This window comes from Gallinula chloropus (assembly GCF_964237585.1).
Source record: "Gallinula chloropus genome assembly, chromosome: 2".
NCBI lineage: Eukaryota > Metazoa > Chordata > Aves > Gruiformes > Rallidae > Gallinula > Gallinula chloropus.
Genome location: NC_140086.1, coordinates 89,079,135 through 89,094,340, shown reverse-complemented (window position 1 = coordinate 89,094,340; position 15,206 = coordinate 89,079,135). Strand labels below are relative to the sequence as shown.

Sequence of the window (15,206 nt, the reverse complement as noted above, 5' to 3'; positions counted from 1 at the left end):
ACATTAAATTTGTCTCAAGAACAGTAGGAGACCATTACATATCTAATATGTCACTGGACAGATGTAATACTTTTTTCATTGTTTCCTAATTCATTTATGATTATCAGCAGGAACACATGCACGTACCTTCTTGCCAATCCAAAATCAATAATTTTTATTTGATTTGCTGCTCTGTTCACACACAGAATATTCTCAGGCTGCCAAGAGAAACAAAAAAAACTTTAATGAGAACAAATACAAAAAAATAAGATTTTAACAAACTTTAGGGAGAAAACCACTAAATATATGGCACTCATAAACACCTTTTGCTTTTCTCCTTACTCATATTTCTCTGCTTGGGTACCTTCCACCCTGCTATCAGACAGCAGTTCGGGTCATGTGTTTCATGCTTTGCAACTGCTTTTTCTTCTTGGCTTTTCAGTTTGACATAAGGCAGCAGTTCAGATAAAGAACTCATTAGGGGGAGAGGGACGGAGTATGCAGACCTCCAAAAAGGCAGGATGCTGGCACTGGGATTTTACAGACCTTTATAAACTGACACTGACTAGGGGAACAAAAAAAGGGGTCGGGGGGGAAGAAAAAAAAACCTAATTTGTTGGGCTTTGAAGTTTATCTTACAGCTTTAAGTTTCTGAGTTCAAATGTTCTGGCAGTAACTGTCCAGTTGAACACTGATATATTAAGCTGGTCACATCAACTTTATGCTTTTCTCAGATATTTCAGCAAAAGGTAGGATTCACAGGTTAAATCCCTCTGGATTTTCATAGGGCCAAATGCTGTTCTTCACTTCCCTGGCAGGAATCCATTAACTTCCTAGAATTACTCCACATTCATACAGAAGGGACCGAGACCAGAATTTGGCCAATTGTCTTTGAAATGTAAATACCCAAAATACAGTCTCGTATTCGCTGCCAGCAGTTTTATAGCTCCTCCATCACTGAGTAGCTCATTGAGTCCTCTTTGAAACAAAACAGACCTCAACACTTAAAACATTAGTTAACCTTTGTCACCATTACTAATTCATTTTACATGTAGGACTTTTAAACACCATAGGACTTTTAAACACTGTATGTCCATAGTTTCTGAGGTCCTGGATGATTAGGGTCAGGATGATTTTCTTTCAGTTTCAAGCTTTCTTCCCCAAACTCATTTGTTACTGACAGCAATAAATGAACAAGCAAAACAAAAGGGAGAAGCCATAGCTGGCAAGAACATGAAAAGAGGTCTCTGGGAAGAATTTCTTGGATTGTATATGTATCTTTTTCTCAGCAATTTGACCTCATATTAAAATTGTGCCATCTCCAAGAACATAATTTATGTATTCCAAAGAACTATGCAAAATTCTGCTTGACAAGTTTCTGCTTAACTGGATGTTTATAAAGAAAGAGAAAAGTGAGATTGATCATTGATTAGCAACTGAAGCAGGTCCCAACAAGCATCTGCTCATTTGCTTAACTGCTGGAATAATATATATGTGAACAACATTAAAGATGTGCTATATTAACACGGTTATTATGGGCCAAAACCAGGAGCCATAATAAAAGTCTCACCAAAGAGAAAAAAGTCTCATGCACTTTTGTTTCTTTTTGCTTTGTCACAAAGCTCAGGGATCACTAGAAAGCTTTATAGCCAGTCATAAAACTAAAAACATCATCCTAGTTTATTTCTGCACTAAACAGAAGTAAGAAACAAGTCTATTACTTGATAAAAACTTGGGTTAAGGGAAAAAAAGCCAGCTCAAATGTACAGTCTATTGTAAAAAATACCTTTGCAGCAGATGTTCTCTGAGGGGTGACAGTTAACCGTTAACAGTAAACCAGATTAAGAATGGTCAATTGGTGGATTTTATATTTTTTTTAAAGAAGTGAGGGGAATTTTTCTGTATGTAGTTCAATAGTTTAGAGAATTAAGCAAGTACACGGTAAAGAATCTGCCACCCTTCTTTGGGCTTTCAGCTGCAGTAGCAGCTATTTCCTAATGCAACGTAGAGACACTGTATTTGTTACATAAGCCACTATTTTAATTTCTTTCATTTTAGCAAGTATATTTTAACGTACTGTCCCTGAAGCTGGCTGTTGCTGCTTTTACATGATCATGACAGTGCTGCATGGTCCTCAGATCTTTCTACATGGTTTCCACTGATCCTGAATGACCCTGGAATTTAGTCCTAGTCACTCATGCCTTGGTCTCTGCATGGCAAAAAATGGGGATAATTGCTACCCCAGAGCTTGTGTATAAAACAGAGGTCTTCATTTGAATTAAAAATATTTACACAATATCTTGAGATCCAAATATCAAAATTGAAAATATGAAGATATTTGTAGTCAGCTGCTGGCTTTCTGTAAAATCAGTCTGTGGAAAATTCAAGCACTATGAAGTTTGATGGCATATGACCACGATTCATACTTAATTTACTTATTCCTGTAGTAATTTAACTGATCTCAATGTGGTCACTGTAAATAGACGACATTATAGGAAAGTAGCACAAGGCCCTTTGTTGCTTCTGCCATGGGAATCTGCTAAGATGTATGGCCTACCGTGAAGAATAAGAATTCCCACAGCTGACATGGCACAAAACACACATCTCACTTCTCTACCTTGAGATCCAAATGAAGAATGTACATCTGGTGCATGTACTGAATTCCCTCGCAGATGTGCTTTATGAACAAGATGGTATCCATCTCTGTCAGATTGCAGTTTTCATCAATAATGCGGTCAAATAACTCTCCTCCTTCCACACTGATGAGAAAAAGACAATAAATTGATTACCAGGTCCAAATCAAACCCCATGCAGTTAGAGTAATACAGAACTTATACTGTTGACTATTTTAATCATTCAGTCAGGTTCAGTAAGGTGGGTCTACAATACGAGCTTGTGCTCTGAACTGAACTTTCCAGGAAAGGGGTTCTGATGCATAGAACCCTGAACTTCTGAGTCCAGTCTCCCATACACTGGTAGTGTGAAAGTCTTGAAACTTGAATCTTACGCTGTCTCAAGTCACCACTTCATACCAGTGAAATTAATGAAATGACATGGAAAACCAAGACAACGTGCTGGAGAATCTGCATTTAAATCCATTATCTCCTCCCTCAGAGTTTAAGAGGGACATAATCCAAAATTTCAATTTGAAACTATCTAAAGTGAAAAATTACTTCTCAATTTCTCAGGACGTCGCCGAATGCCTCCAGATTACCCATGCATAGGTATGCAGACATTTACCCTTTGTGATGTGCTAATCATGTAGACTAAATTTAAAGATCTGAGAAAGTCCAAAATTGCCAAACTCATGTAATTTTGGACCTTCTTCCATGCATTTCAGTGTTTTAGTTACACCCTTTTTGTCTTCCATAAGACAACAACTGCTTTAACTTGACTTTAAGGCAGCTATTTGTGCCCAACTAACCTGAAAACCCAGGATAAAAACCAGATTTCTCCATTCAGGCACCCAGGATAACCATTAGGTACAACACAGCTGGCTCCTCCGTGTAAAACAACGTCTCACAGAACTGGAGATATTCTGAGACATCTGTTTCTTAGTTGACACAAATCAAAATTTGAAATTGAAAAGAAGATATATAACACAGGCTCTATCTTCAAATGGATCAGTGGCCTTACAGCACCAGGAACAAGGCACCTCATGGGAAAAACGCATAAATGGATGCATGGGAAATTTTTTCTCTTAAATTCAAAATTTTTTTTGATCCTGAGATCATTTTTTGTATGTTCTTTCCACCTGTAAGAAGCTCTATTTCTAATTTCAGGAGAAAGTAAGAGGAAAGGGGACAATTCTAGCAAGAAGTGGTAAAGACAAAAAGGGAAAGAAAAGAACATACTTACTATTCCATGACTAGTACAATGTCATTTTTTGATTCAAAGGCATCATACAACTGGATAAGGTTCACATGATTCAGCTGGTTCATGACATTGATTTCATTCTTTACTTCATCCTGTAAACAGTCATGAGTATTGTTACAGAAGCCTTTTCTCTAAGAAAGCTAAATGAAACAGGACAGTGTGAACCAGATATCTACATTATCTTCATGGTTTCTCTCATGGCACCAAAGACAGAGTTTTCCTCCTGCTCCTGAAGTAATAACTGTCTAGGCTATAGGAGGTACTAGACTGAACTCAGATTCCAACCTGGGGTCTCCCTCAATAATAAGCTATTTGGGGAAAGGGGTGGGGGGGGTGAGACCACATAGCCAAGAGATGGGTTCAGAGGGATGTAAAGAAAAGAGAGAAACAGAATTTGGTTCAACAACATCAAGTTGTGTAAGTCCAGGAAAGTTATCAAAACCTCCCAGTGCAGTCAGTGGAGAAAGACTGGTACCTCCAGGCAGCCCAGCTACTTGAGATGTGCTTAGTTTAAGACAGGCTGAGTCATTCTCTGGTGGTGCCAGTCTTTTTCTATTGACTGTATAGGGACTCTTGGTGATCAGCTTGGACACAGCTACACCTTAGCAACCCCAGTTAACGGAGACAAATCCCGCCCTTGAATGCCCTTAATGACACCACTGTCACATAAAGGATGCTATGCATCCCTTTACTGTGAAAGCAAGCCCCTGGCAGCCATGAGGTTTTGAAAAAGTGTCAGACTAATTTTTCTCTCTATTTGTGTTGATGACAGGAGCGCAGATCATGCCTGTTAGCAACAGACATCTCAGTGACACCAAGTCATTGCAGCAAAGGCTACAGTGTGTGCGGGAGGGAATTTGCTATGTTGCAGGCTTGCAAAATGGTTTTATTAAAAAAACACTAATAGAATTAACAGCAGGAAGCAAAAAAAAGGAAAGCCAAAGAAACACAAATTGCTGGAAGGAAAGTTAAGATATAAAACAGAGAAAACACAAAAAGAGGACATTGGTGAGTTACTAGAAGCTTTGGAGAAGGGAAATAGAACTAGAGCCAGTGGTAATCCAGCAGTTCCTATGAGTGTGATGGCTTGTGAGCCACTTGGCATGGTCTGACAAAGAATAATGTTGGATCCACTGGGGAACAAGAGACTAATATCACACTCTACCAACCTTCTCTTTAGGTCCTTTTGCTTTTATAATTTTGGCTGCTAGCTTGAGACCTGTTGCTTTCTCTTCACATTTGTGCACTTGACCAAACCGTCCTCTAGGAAAAAAAAAAGGGAGAAAAAAACCTCATCCAGTGGTACAGGTCTTGGCCCTGAATGTAAACTAGGTTAGAAACAACAGAAATTATCCTCCCACCACTGGGTTCCATTTAAATGACTCTATTGCTGCTGCTTTGTTATGTAGATTAGACTTGCTACTACTCATTTAGGCACACCAAAATCACACACTGTTCTAGCTGATAATATCCCACTTGTATGATTCACCATAATCACTTTGTAACATGCAATGACTAATCCCAGGGAAGTCAACATTCTGTAAGAATAACAACTTCCTTGCAGGCACAGTCATCCCCTCTCCATCTCATCATTCTCCTCTAAGGGAGAGTTGTAATTTCATGATGAAACAAAGCCTTACTCAAGATCGTGCTGCCATGAAAAATGACAGCATCGCTCTCTCCTAATGTCACCATGAGAGATCAAGTACCACATAGCCTCTCAGATTAGTTTGCTGATCCATCTGAAGGCATGCATGTGTTTTCAGGGATGGGACCCCCTGAGAGAAAGGCAGCTACAACATGTCTGTATGTCCTGTGGGCTGCAATGTGAGGTACAATATTACAGCATCCTAGAAACACTGTCATAAAGCCTGAGGGCAGCTGGCTGACCTAGAGCAATACAAGCCAAGTCTGCTGGTGCCAAACCTTAAACCAAAATTCACTCACACAGTAAAATCAGCCTCCTCTTTTCATCTCTCTCTAAAGCACTTTTAGAGCTTACTGAGTTCAGGTCTAGTGAGGCATGTTGCCTCCATTCACCTCATGGGATGCTTGGCTGTAAATGTGTGCCTTGCTTTCCATGTTGACAGGGTTCACCTGACTTACCCTCCCAGGATTTCATTCTTGCTGACGTTATAGTAACTGCTGATCCCCACTCTTTTGGCTGAGACAATCCGGTGATCAAATGGTGCTGGTGGAGTAGGACTATCATCTACAAAAGACAAAACAGACAGATACCATGAGTGGTCCCGTGCAGTGCTTGCCTGTCTCATATTTTAGTCCCTCTTTTCCCCAGATAAACTCATTTAAGAACAGAATACACCTACTCAGCTTTATAGACAGGCCTTTCTCTGTTCCTTAAGAAGGGTTTTATTCCAGGAGCTCTGGCTCAGAAAACAGGGTTTTGTTGGGGAACTACACTACAAAGGCAAGGACTCCTTTAGTACGTTAGCTTCTTATGTACAAAAGTAGCAAGAGGCAAAGTGAAGACTGCTAGACTAAACCAATGTAGTTTCATGTCCACAAAGGGCCTCTGAAATTTGTTTGGAAGGAATTCAGCTTTTTCTCTGACTTCTACACATTTCCCCCCCACCCCAGCCCAGGGACATTGGTGACTATCTACTGTAACTCTCCGTGGGGTAGGAAGAGAGACTGAGCTCTCCTTTAGGCCCAACTAAAAGAGGCTATTTCACAGCTTTTGCTGTTCATAGTGAAGAACCCTCTTCTCTACTGATTGACACAACTTGTCATTCTCCACAGCGTGGTCATTCTCCACAATGTGGTCATCACCTTTAAAGATCACATTTAGAGCTTGTGTACATGAGGGAGTTTCACCCTGGCAGGCAGCACCTGGGATTTCCAGTATGGCTCAGGACCCAGTGAGGTAGGAGACATGGGAACTCTCACGTGCTGCTCTGAAGAATTTCTGTCCTTAAAAGAAGAGGGCAGATAAAAGGTAAAGAGGGGTGCAGAGAAGGCATGGGCTCCCAGCATCACACTGCAGCAGCTATGGAGTTTTGGCAAAATGCAGGTCTCTGGTACTATGGGCTGGACCTCCACGCACTGGACCATTCTGCCAACCTATGTCAAAATTGCTGCTGGAGACCAGTTCTGCATGCCTAATTTGTTTGGATTTTTTTGTATTTTGTGACTTCAATTTCATACCTATGTTGTTTTTTGTTTGATTGATATTCCCAAGAGTGACCTTTGGCTGACCAAGGTGACAAATACTTCTTCAACTGGTTGGGAGGGCTAGAGCCCCAGCATTTCAACATGAGCTCTCTGGTTTGGAATGCCGGCTCCCTTTTGTGTGAGGCTTGTTGAGCAATTTTAAAACCGTTCATTACTCCAGTGAAAATGATTAAAAACACAAACAAAAAACCCCATGACAGCATGTAGCTGGCAGGAACGCTTTAGTCATTAATGTAGCAGTAGATTGTCCTTATTCATGGTGAATGTCCATTTTTCCAGGACACCAGCTGCGTACTTTTTTGACAGTGTTAATAACTTACATGGTCAGGAAGTTAGTTCATGGTCAAGGAATTGTGAAAAGCTGGGGCTTCTGGAAGTTTGCCACCTGCTTGGGATTCTGCAAGGTCTGAATTGCACGTCTTTAACTGTGGGCTTTTGCGTGTTATCAACACCCACAAAATGCCAAGAAAACCTCTACCCTAAAGGTAGAATTTGACTCTAACAACACGAACTCCAAGGGCTCCAGCATGTAAATGAAAGAAGAAAATGTCTTTCTGAAAGCTCAGCTCCCAAATCTTACAAAACTTTGGGCAAGGAATTGTTCTTTTAAGGATGCCAGAGTACCTGTTTAAAACTATGCCCAAGTTTTAGCCTTCAAAATTTTCCCAGTGACAGACCTTCTATTTTTTGTTTCCTGCACACCAGAGGGGATATCTCCTTATTCAAGAATTACCTCCCATTACAGATCAAAGATGCTCCAAGAGAGACACTCTAACCTTAATGTCATGCCTAACAATATGCCAGAGCTTTGGACAGGTTATGGAGTTTGAAGTTTTAGTACACTACCTCCTGTTTTCTGCTACAAGAGCCTAGCACATTTAATAAACGTTTCCCTTTCCCACTCTCCCCCCATTCCCAAAGCAAATAAATTCATTCTGAGTCTTATGCATGCTCACGCACACACACATGTATCTTCAAATCCTTCAGGCCATCCTCTCATGTGCCGTCATTTCACATACTGGGATAGGTTATTGGAATTCTCAAGCTGGAGTTCTAATATTAGAAATCTCTGCTTCACCTCAGTAAGAGCACTTGAGCACCATTTATCTGACTGTTCAACCACATCAGTCAGGCTTCCACACATAAATCTGTATTTATTTTATAGGCTGCAGTTGTTCGTGCTTCAGGTTGCGATGGTATGAATGTGAGCAAGCTGGTGTTGCAGCATACACCCAGAGCACTGCAGATTCTGCGTTAGCACATGTTCTCAGCACTTCTACAGATCAATCTGTTTTGCTACCCATGATGTAATTTCTCCCACCATTCTTATACTTGGGAGTTTTAGTTGTGTTGTTGAAGCAAGAGGGGAAGAAGATACCATCAGTGATGTCGTCGTGGCAGAAGCACGTTAGTAGCAACTAATTTCTGCCAGAAAGGGAGCCTCTAAGAGGGAAGCAAACAGAACTCTGTCATTTCCCCATGCGGCCCGTGAACAACTGCTTCCCACCAGAGCTACCCTGCATACCTTTTACCTGTACTAATTGCAATCATGAAATCATTCTGTCCTACAGATGCCTCCCTCTGATCATCACCATAATACCAGCAGAATCCAATGCTTTGCCTTTAGAAATACCCCCACTAAGAGTTTCTTACATATGCCACCAGCACTTTCTGCATCTAGCCTGCTCTTTTTGTTGCCATGTTTGATTAGACCTTCCATCATTCACTCGATGCTTACAGCTACCACTATGCCCGGATTGGCAGGTCTGCTCAGTGACTGAACTATAATTTCCTGTACCTTTTTCGCAGCCTTTACACCTGCAAGGACAAAAAACGGCATTAGAGCAGGGTACACTTAAAGCAGAGCAAATTTAGAAACACAGGTGAAAAGAGCCTACACAGACATTGCACTCAAATAACACATCATTTTGCTTCACGGTGTAAAAGAAACTGGTTTAATATTCACTTCCAGAAATAAAAGCTACCCCTAAGTTAATCATGAACGCAAAATATTTCTCTATTACTGAGTTCTTCTAAATTTAACATTTGTCTATCAATCTCACCTCTAAAGAAATGGGAGAGCACTGGGATTTCACTCTGTTCATGTAAATTCCTGAGAGTTTAACCTGGTTTATACCTGAGGGGCTACATATCAATGTAGCAAAGAAAGAGTTACAGTAAGCAAATGTATCAGTTTAATTGCCCAGGCAAAGTTTCACAGTTTTACATTATCACTTTAGTTACTACATTTTGCAGCAACTTAATACCCAATACATGGCCTAATCTAACCTTACCTTCCTTACAGGTTAAGATGCTGCAGTATGTAAACATAACAGTAGGAGAATTCTCCTTAGAGACAAAGAATAGCCTAACATAATCCCCATGTTCCTAGCCTATGTCCTAAGCAAACAACAAAAGCACATTGCTAGTACCATGGATGGTAGATTGTCTGCCTGTCTCTTTTAAGGGTGTAATTTCACCGTAGATCAGAGATATTACACTTTTGTATTGGGCTGGATTTTTACCAATATTTGTATAAATCAGCCACTTTGTCTAGAAACTTGAACTACACATTTTTCTTAGAGCACAGGCCTTTTAAGATGTGCAGCTTGAGCTTCAGACCTTACCTTCCCTCTGGTACCTCTTGATCATGGCTTTGTCCTGCCTCATCTTCATTTTGAGAAGGAGCCTTCTTTTGAGAAGTTGGTTCCTCAACTTCTTTTGCACTCTTATCAGCATTTCCCTCGTCTTCACTCTCCTTCTCCTCTTGCCTTTCATCTTTGCACATTTCATGTTCCTCCTTCTTCTCCCCATCTGCTGGGGACTCACTCTTTACCTCCTGCCCAATTATCTTTTGACACGCATCATCAACAGCATCTTCTTCCTGCTGCTTTTCTGTAGCAAAGGATTTCTGAACAGAGCTTCTCCTGTATTTGTAATAGCTTTCAAAAGCCAAATTTTCTCCTTTCTCTTCTGGCACTTCAGTATGAAATTTGGGAGGATCCATTTGAAGCAGAACAGAACTCTCCCTCTCGGCATTTTCCTTGTTGAGCTTATCAACTTCTTCCTGAGAACAGGACTGGCTCTTCTGGATGGCCCTCTCTGTAAGTAAGTAGATCACCAAGGAATCTGTCAGTAATTCTCTGATGGTAACAATATTAAAGTAGGTTTGCACACTTAGCATAAATTCTCTTGCATTTTGATCTAGGCACTGGCTTTCCTCTCCTGCCTGGAAGGTCAGTGCAAATATCTCTTAGGCAAGAGCAAACTACTTCTTTTAAAAAGGGGATATCATGGGTCACAAACTCTTCTTTCAGACACAGCACTGGACAACCTTTTTCTCATTCAAATTTATTATCAGCCAAGACAAAGCTAATAAACTCCTCATGCAAAGCCCTTTTTTGAGCAGTTTGCCACCAGGTACACAGGCATGTGAAAAGTAGGTTGATGCCACTTGACCATTCTCATTTGTGCTGGTGAGCACACACACAACCCAACCAATTTCACTGGAGCTGCCCAGGAGAGTATCTGTGCAGTTGTATCCTTGGGAACTAGAAACTATTTAGAAAAAAATATATACTCTAACCTGTTGAATCTGGTGGCTTCTCCTCCTTTGTCCCCATCTCATTCAAATGTGACTTCTCTTCGATGACCTGTGGAGAAGGCAATCAATATATCAGTCCATGTCTACAGTGTTCATGCTGTATTGTTCCTCATGAAATCGCAGCCTGATTTTTTAGGTCAAATCCAAATACTCTATGTTCTAATTCACGTTTATCCTATAAATATTGGTCCTTATTTTAATCATTACTAAGGTGATAAGACAGGTACCAGTATAAAGCAAAAGAAATTATCTCAGTTGTAATCAATATCAGTGTTGGCATGAATACATCCCAGAAAAGCTCAGGATGGAGCCTCGGGGACTTAGAGAAAAAAACCATCCAGAAACGAGCTGTTGCTGTGCACTAGCTTTTGCTGTTAAAAACTAGGTTAGTTAAACCAAAGCTAGTAATATTCTAGTAAAATGTTCAGTAATAGTCTGATTGACAGATTTCAAAAAGGGTTTTTTGCTGTTAACCAACATCTGGTAACAGCATTTTTAATGATCCAATAATTTATTACAGGCTGACCGAAACAGTTACCAGGAATTGGAATGTGTAAAGCATAATGTCAGCTTCGTAGTGTTCTGTTATCTACATTTTACAATGCTACAGTGACATCTAGAGGTGCTTCATGCCGAGCCAGCGCCTCATAAACTGCTATTCCTGTTACCTTTACAGTTATTTACTCCTACTCCTATGCTTTTTGCTCAGTGTGTTTTTTCATCGGCCACTCCTAGGCTTGTAGTAGGACAGTGACCAAACCACGGTGTGTCTGCTGTTGCTCGGTGCTCCTTTTCCACCTGCCGCCTTCTCCTGACAGTACTACAAAACTGGCACTATCATCAGTAATAATACATCCACACAATGTGAAAAATGCAGACACCTCCACATATATTCCAGAAGGCCTAATTTCAACCTTGAAGCTACAAGCTGAAGCAGGGTAATACATATTTCAACAAAATACACTGGGCTAGGTACTTAATTTTGTGTGTCTTAATCATGCAAGCGGTCCCACTGCTTACTCTCATTGTACTCTGGGCATGAATCAGTCCCATTACTAAACATTTGTTCTGGTAAGACCTCTGCATTTTTTATGCTTTATTTTTTGCTGTTTTAATTTCACCAGGCTATACAGAAAATAGGCTTGAAATGGAAACAATGTGTAGCTGCCATAAGCTCTGAGTTCAAGGGAAAGGAAACTCCACGAGAAGCAAAAAGAGTTGAGAAAAACTGGATGATACTGCAGGAGAGGATTTCAGAGGACTTGTTTAGAAAATCTTGATCTGCAAGGAGCAAAGAAATTGTAAGATCAGCTTAAGAACTCAGACTAACAACTATGTGGGATGCAGTTGATCCCAAGAAGCTGCAAGCTACGAAGTTAAAAAGCCCTAAGCACTATGAAGTAAGTACCCTTGAAATACAATTTGGAGCCTTGTTCACACAGAACTTAAATATAAATGTCATGATTCCAGATGGATCGCAAAGAATCAACTGATGGTCTGTTATTTGGGGTTTTTTAATAGTGAAAAGCACTAAAAGACGTAAGGAAAAGCTTCAGACTTATTCATTCTGCAGCGTGACCACAATTAGTAATGCAATCAGATTTCTGTATGTCAACCTCACCACACCACTGAAGACATCAGCTTTGATCAAATACAGTCAGCTGAACAAATAGCCAGAGAAATGGCCTCCAAGCTCTTTGATGCACGGGGCCAGATTTCACTTCTGCCTTCAGAATTAATTGCAGGCACACAACGCTTCCTACTAAATATTGCTGCAGCTTGCAGGTGTGAAATACAGAAGCCAGCTTGTGAAAATCCGTCTGGTGGAACACTAGACGACGCTGAATACCTGAAGCTGTCAGGATGTTACATAAATTACTACAGTGTTTATTCAAGTATCACTTCTGAACCCTTACACTTTAACAGCAGATGAGGAGCCCTTACCAATTTAAGAGGGGGGAAAAAAAGAACACGAATGAAACATCTACTGATATCCTTCAGAATCAATAAATGCAGCCATTTGCAATAAACATAGGGTCAGTAGTGCACTAGAATAAGAAATACAAATACAAGGACTAGGTATTTGACAGTCTGTAGACACATGAGTAGTCTTCACATGCATTCTATATTTTCTGCATGTTTTGCTCTTTGTAGCAACGTGGAACTTCAACCTGTTAAATCTCGACCCAGCAATAAAAACACAAACTTCTGCTCAGCATTTCTTCCCTGCAAAGGAAGGGATTGTGCCAGGCTCTCTGAAGCTGACAGAAGAAAGGTGCCTCTCAGATAGCTGCGTCCCACGGGAGGCACGAAGACCTCCCTGTGGTCTGGCAGGGGCACATGCCCCTGTGATGCCTGAGCACAGGCAGTTGAGCCAGCTGTTCAGAGAGCCCACAGGCCATCAACATGCTGGGCCACACTGCTCTTCCAAAAATCACATCCAAAAGGTGTGGTGGTTTGTCAGTGATATCCATCCCACTTAATACCTAATGTGATTTTATTTATTTATGTGTTATTTTTCCTGTACTCTGATGACATGTGGCTTTTTCCAGCCCGTGTTTTCTAAAATTATAAGTATCAATATTTCTTAGTGGAAATTAAGTATCCACCTTATTTTTTCCACTTTCTTTAACGCCTTAATATGCACAATGAGGTTAATGGCACTACAGATGTTTTGCCTAGTCATACAAGCCAAAGGCTTTCACAGAATCACAGCATCACAGAAGGGTGGGGGTTGGAAGGGATCTCTGGAGATCCTCTAGTCCAACCCCACCCCTGCTAAAGCAGGATCACCTTACAGCAGTTGCACAGGACAGGATTCAGGCATGTCTTGAATATCTCCAGAGAAGGAGACTCCACAACCTCTCTGGGCAGCCTGTTCCAACCTGTTTCAATAAAGTTTTCATTTTAATTCCACAAAAGGTTATCTATGAAAAGGCTGTATTGTGACCCGGAAAAATACATCAAAGGAAAAAAGGTGTCTGTGCCTACACAAGTTCCTACTGTGTCTTCAACAACACATTTTCCAGACTTATGATTATTCTTTCATACAGAGTATTGCTAGACCCTAAGCCACAGAGACAGAATAAAAGCCCACATGATGATAACAAAATAACACGAGATACTCCAGAGTATCCAATGGGTAAAAAACCATATACCACTTTCAGAAATTATTTAAATTGATTTTAGAAACCTGCAGAAATTAAGCAACAAACAGTTATACATATAAATATAATATATTTTAAGAGAAATTTCAAATGCAGAGAGAAATTAGTGTTTTTATAGACATCTGACTCCTTTTTAATGAGCTGTACTTAGTTAAATCCCTTCTTTATACTGTAGCAGTCCTCCCCTTGGAATGTTTTCCTAGCTAACCTACTTTTTTTTTTATTTTATTCACCTAATAAAACTCTTTGATTTTCCTACTGCAAAAATTTTTGTAATGAATGGCCTCATGAAGCAGCCCCAACCTTTTCATTAGAGGTCCCTTATCACCCCATCACTTTTCATTTGATGTCAAGACATTATTCTCAATTGGCCAACACTGAGACACAAAACTCTATATGCCAAAACCACATTTCTTTCTTGGTGTATCTGTCTCATGTTCTTAAGATACTTTGCATAGCTTCATTATGGAAAGATATCCTGGTTTTTGTGTAAGACTTGATCACCACCCAGTTATCAGTATCATGAAGTTAGTTGAGGTCCTTGATGAATTCATTGCACTACCAGACAGACATCAGCCACAGGCTTTGTCACCTGAGCACCATACAGTGGATGTTCCCAGTATCTCCACGTCAGTGTGCAGGAGAACTCATTGCATACAATGGAGGCCCTGGGGTAACAGCAAGCATGGTGATGCGTCCTGCACTATACCCCAAAGCTGGAATTCAACCCTCCTCCTCTTTTGTCTTCAATACACACCTTTCCCCACCTCCCCCTCAGCAATGTAAAATATTCAGTGAACATATTTCTGATACAAACTTCTAAATGATACAAAACTTACACGTGGGAATTCTGCTTTTACTGGCAGGCAGTAGATCTTCTTCCACGTTGTTAGTTTTCGTTACACTACACAAACTGCCGACAACTTCAGGCAAAGATTTTGACTTCTCCATGATCTTTATAGAGCTCCTTGTACTAGATGAAGAAATCATTCTTCTGTATAAACCAAATTCAAGCCACAAATGCTTTTCAATCACACACACACAAAACCCTCTGAGTCATGAGAATCGTGATTTCCCCGCTAGGAAATGCAATAGAATTTCCATGTATGTGACCTGCTGCCTTGAAAATACATTGCTCACAAGGTACAACCTCTGCATGAGGACACATGCTAAATACTGGAAAAGTTTCCTGGAATAACACCATCCCAGGTGAGAAGCAGAAGATCAGTGAAGCCAAAGCCTTGTCCATTCCCCACTTCAGCTTTCTGACTTCCCACCCGCTGCACTGGAGAAGCAGAGGCTGTCCTGTTCAAATGGTTGCTCTTCTCAGAAGAGGGAGACTTACAGTGAAGAGTAGAAGCAGTTCTCATGCAAGCAGGTTCCTGACG

General features: G+C 40.6%; 1 protein-coding gene across 3 annotated transcripts in view; it reads right to left on the bottom strand.

The window, feature by feature from the left end:
* Positions 1–15,206, bottom strand: part of MYLK4 (myosin light chain kinase family member 4) — a 32,333-nt gene that overhangs the window by 10,222 nt on the left and 6,905 nt on the right. For 2 of the 3 annotated variants that reach the window (XM_084260760.1, XM_084260761.1), the window contains exons 2-9: positions 10,634–10,700; positions 9,675–10,149; positions 8,786–8,865; positions 5,962–6,067; positions 5,025–5,118; positions 3,838–3,947; positions 2,597–2,738; positions 127–197 (exon numbers count right to left, since the gene is read on the bottom strand). In XM_084260760.1, coding sequence (XP_084116886.1) covers positions 127–197; positions 2,597–2,738; positions 3,838–3,947; positions 5,025–5,118; positions 5,962–6,067; positions 8,786–8,865; positions 9,675–10,149; positions 10,634–10,700 — 1,145 coding nt within the window. The remainder of the gene's footprint in view (positions 1–126; positions 198–2,596; positions 2,739–3,837; positions 3,948–5,024; positions 5,119–5,961; positions 6,068–8,785; positions 8,866–9,674; positions 10,150–10,633; positions 10,701–15,206) is intronic. The other variant, XM_084260762.1, reaches the window with a different exon arrangement.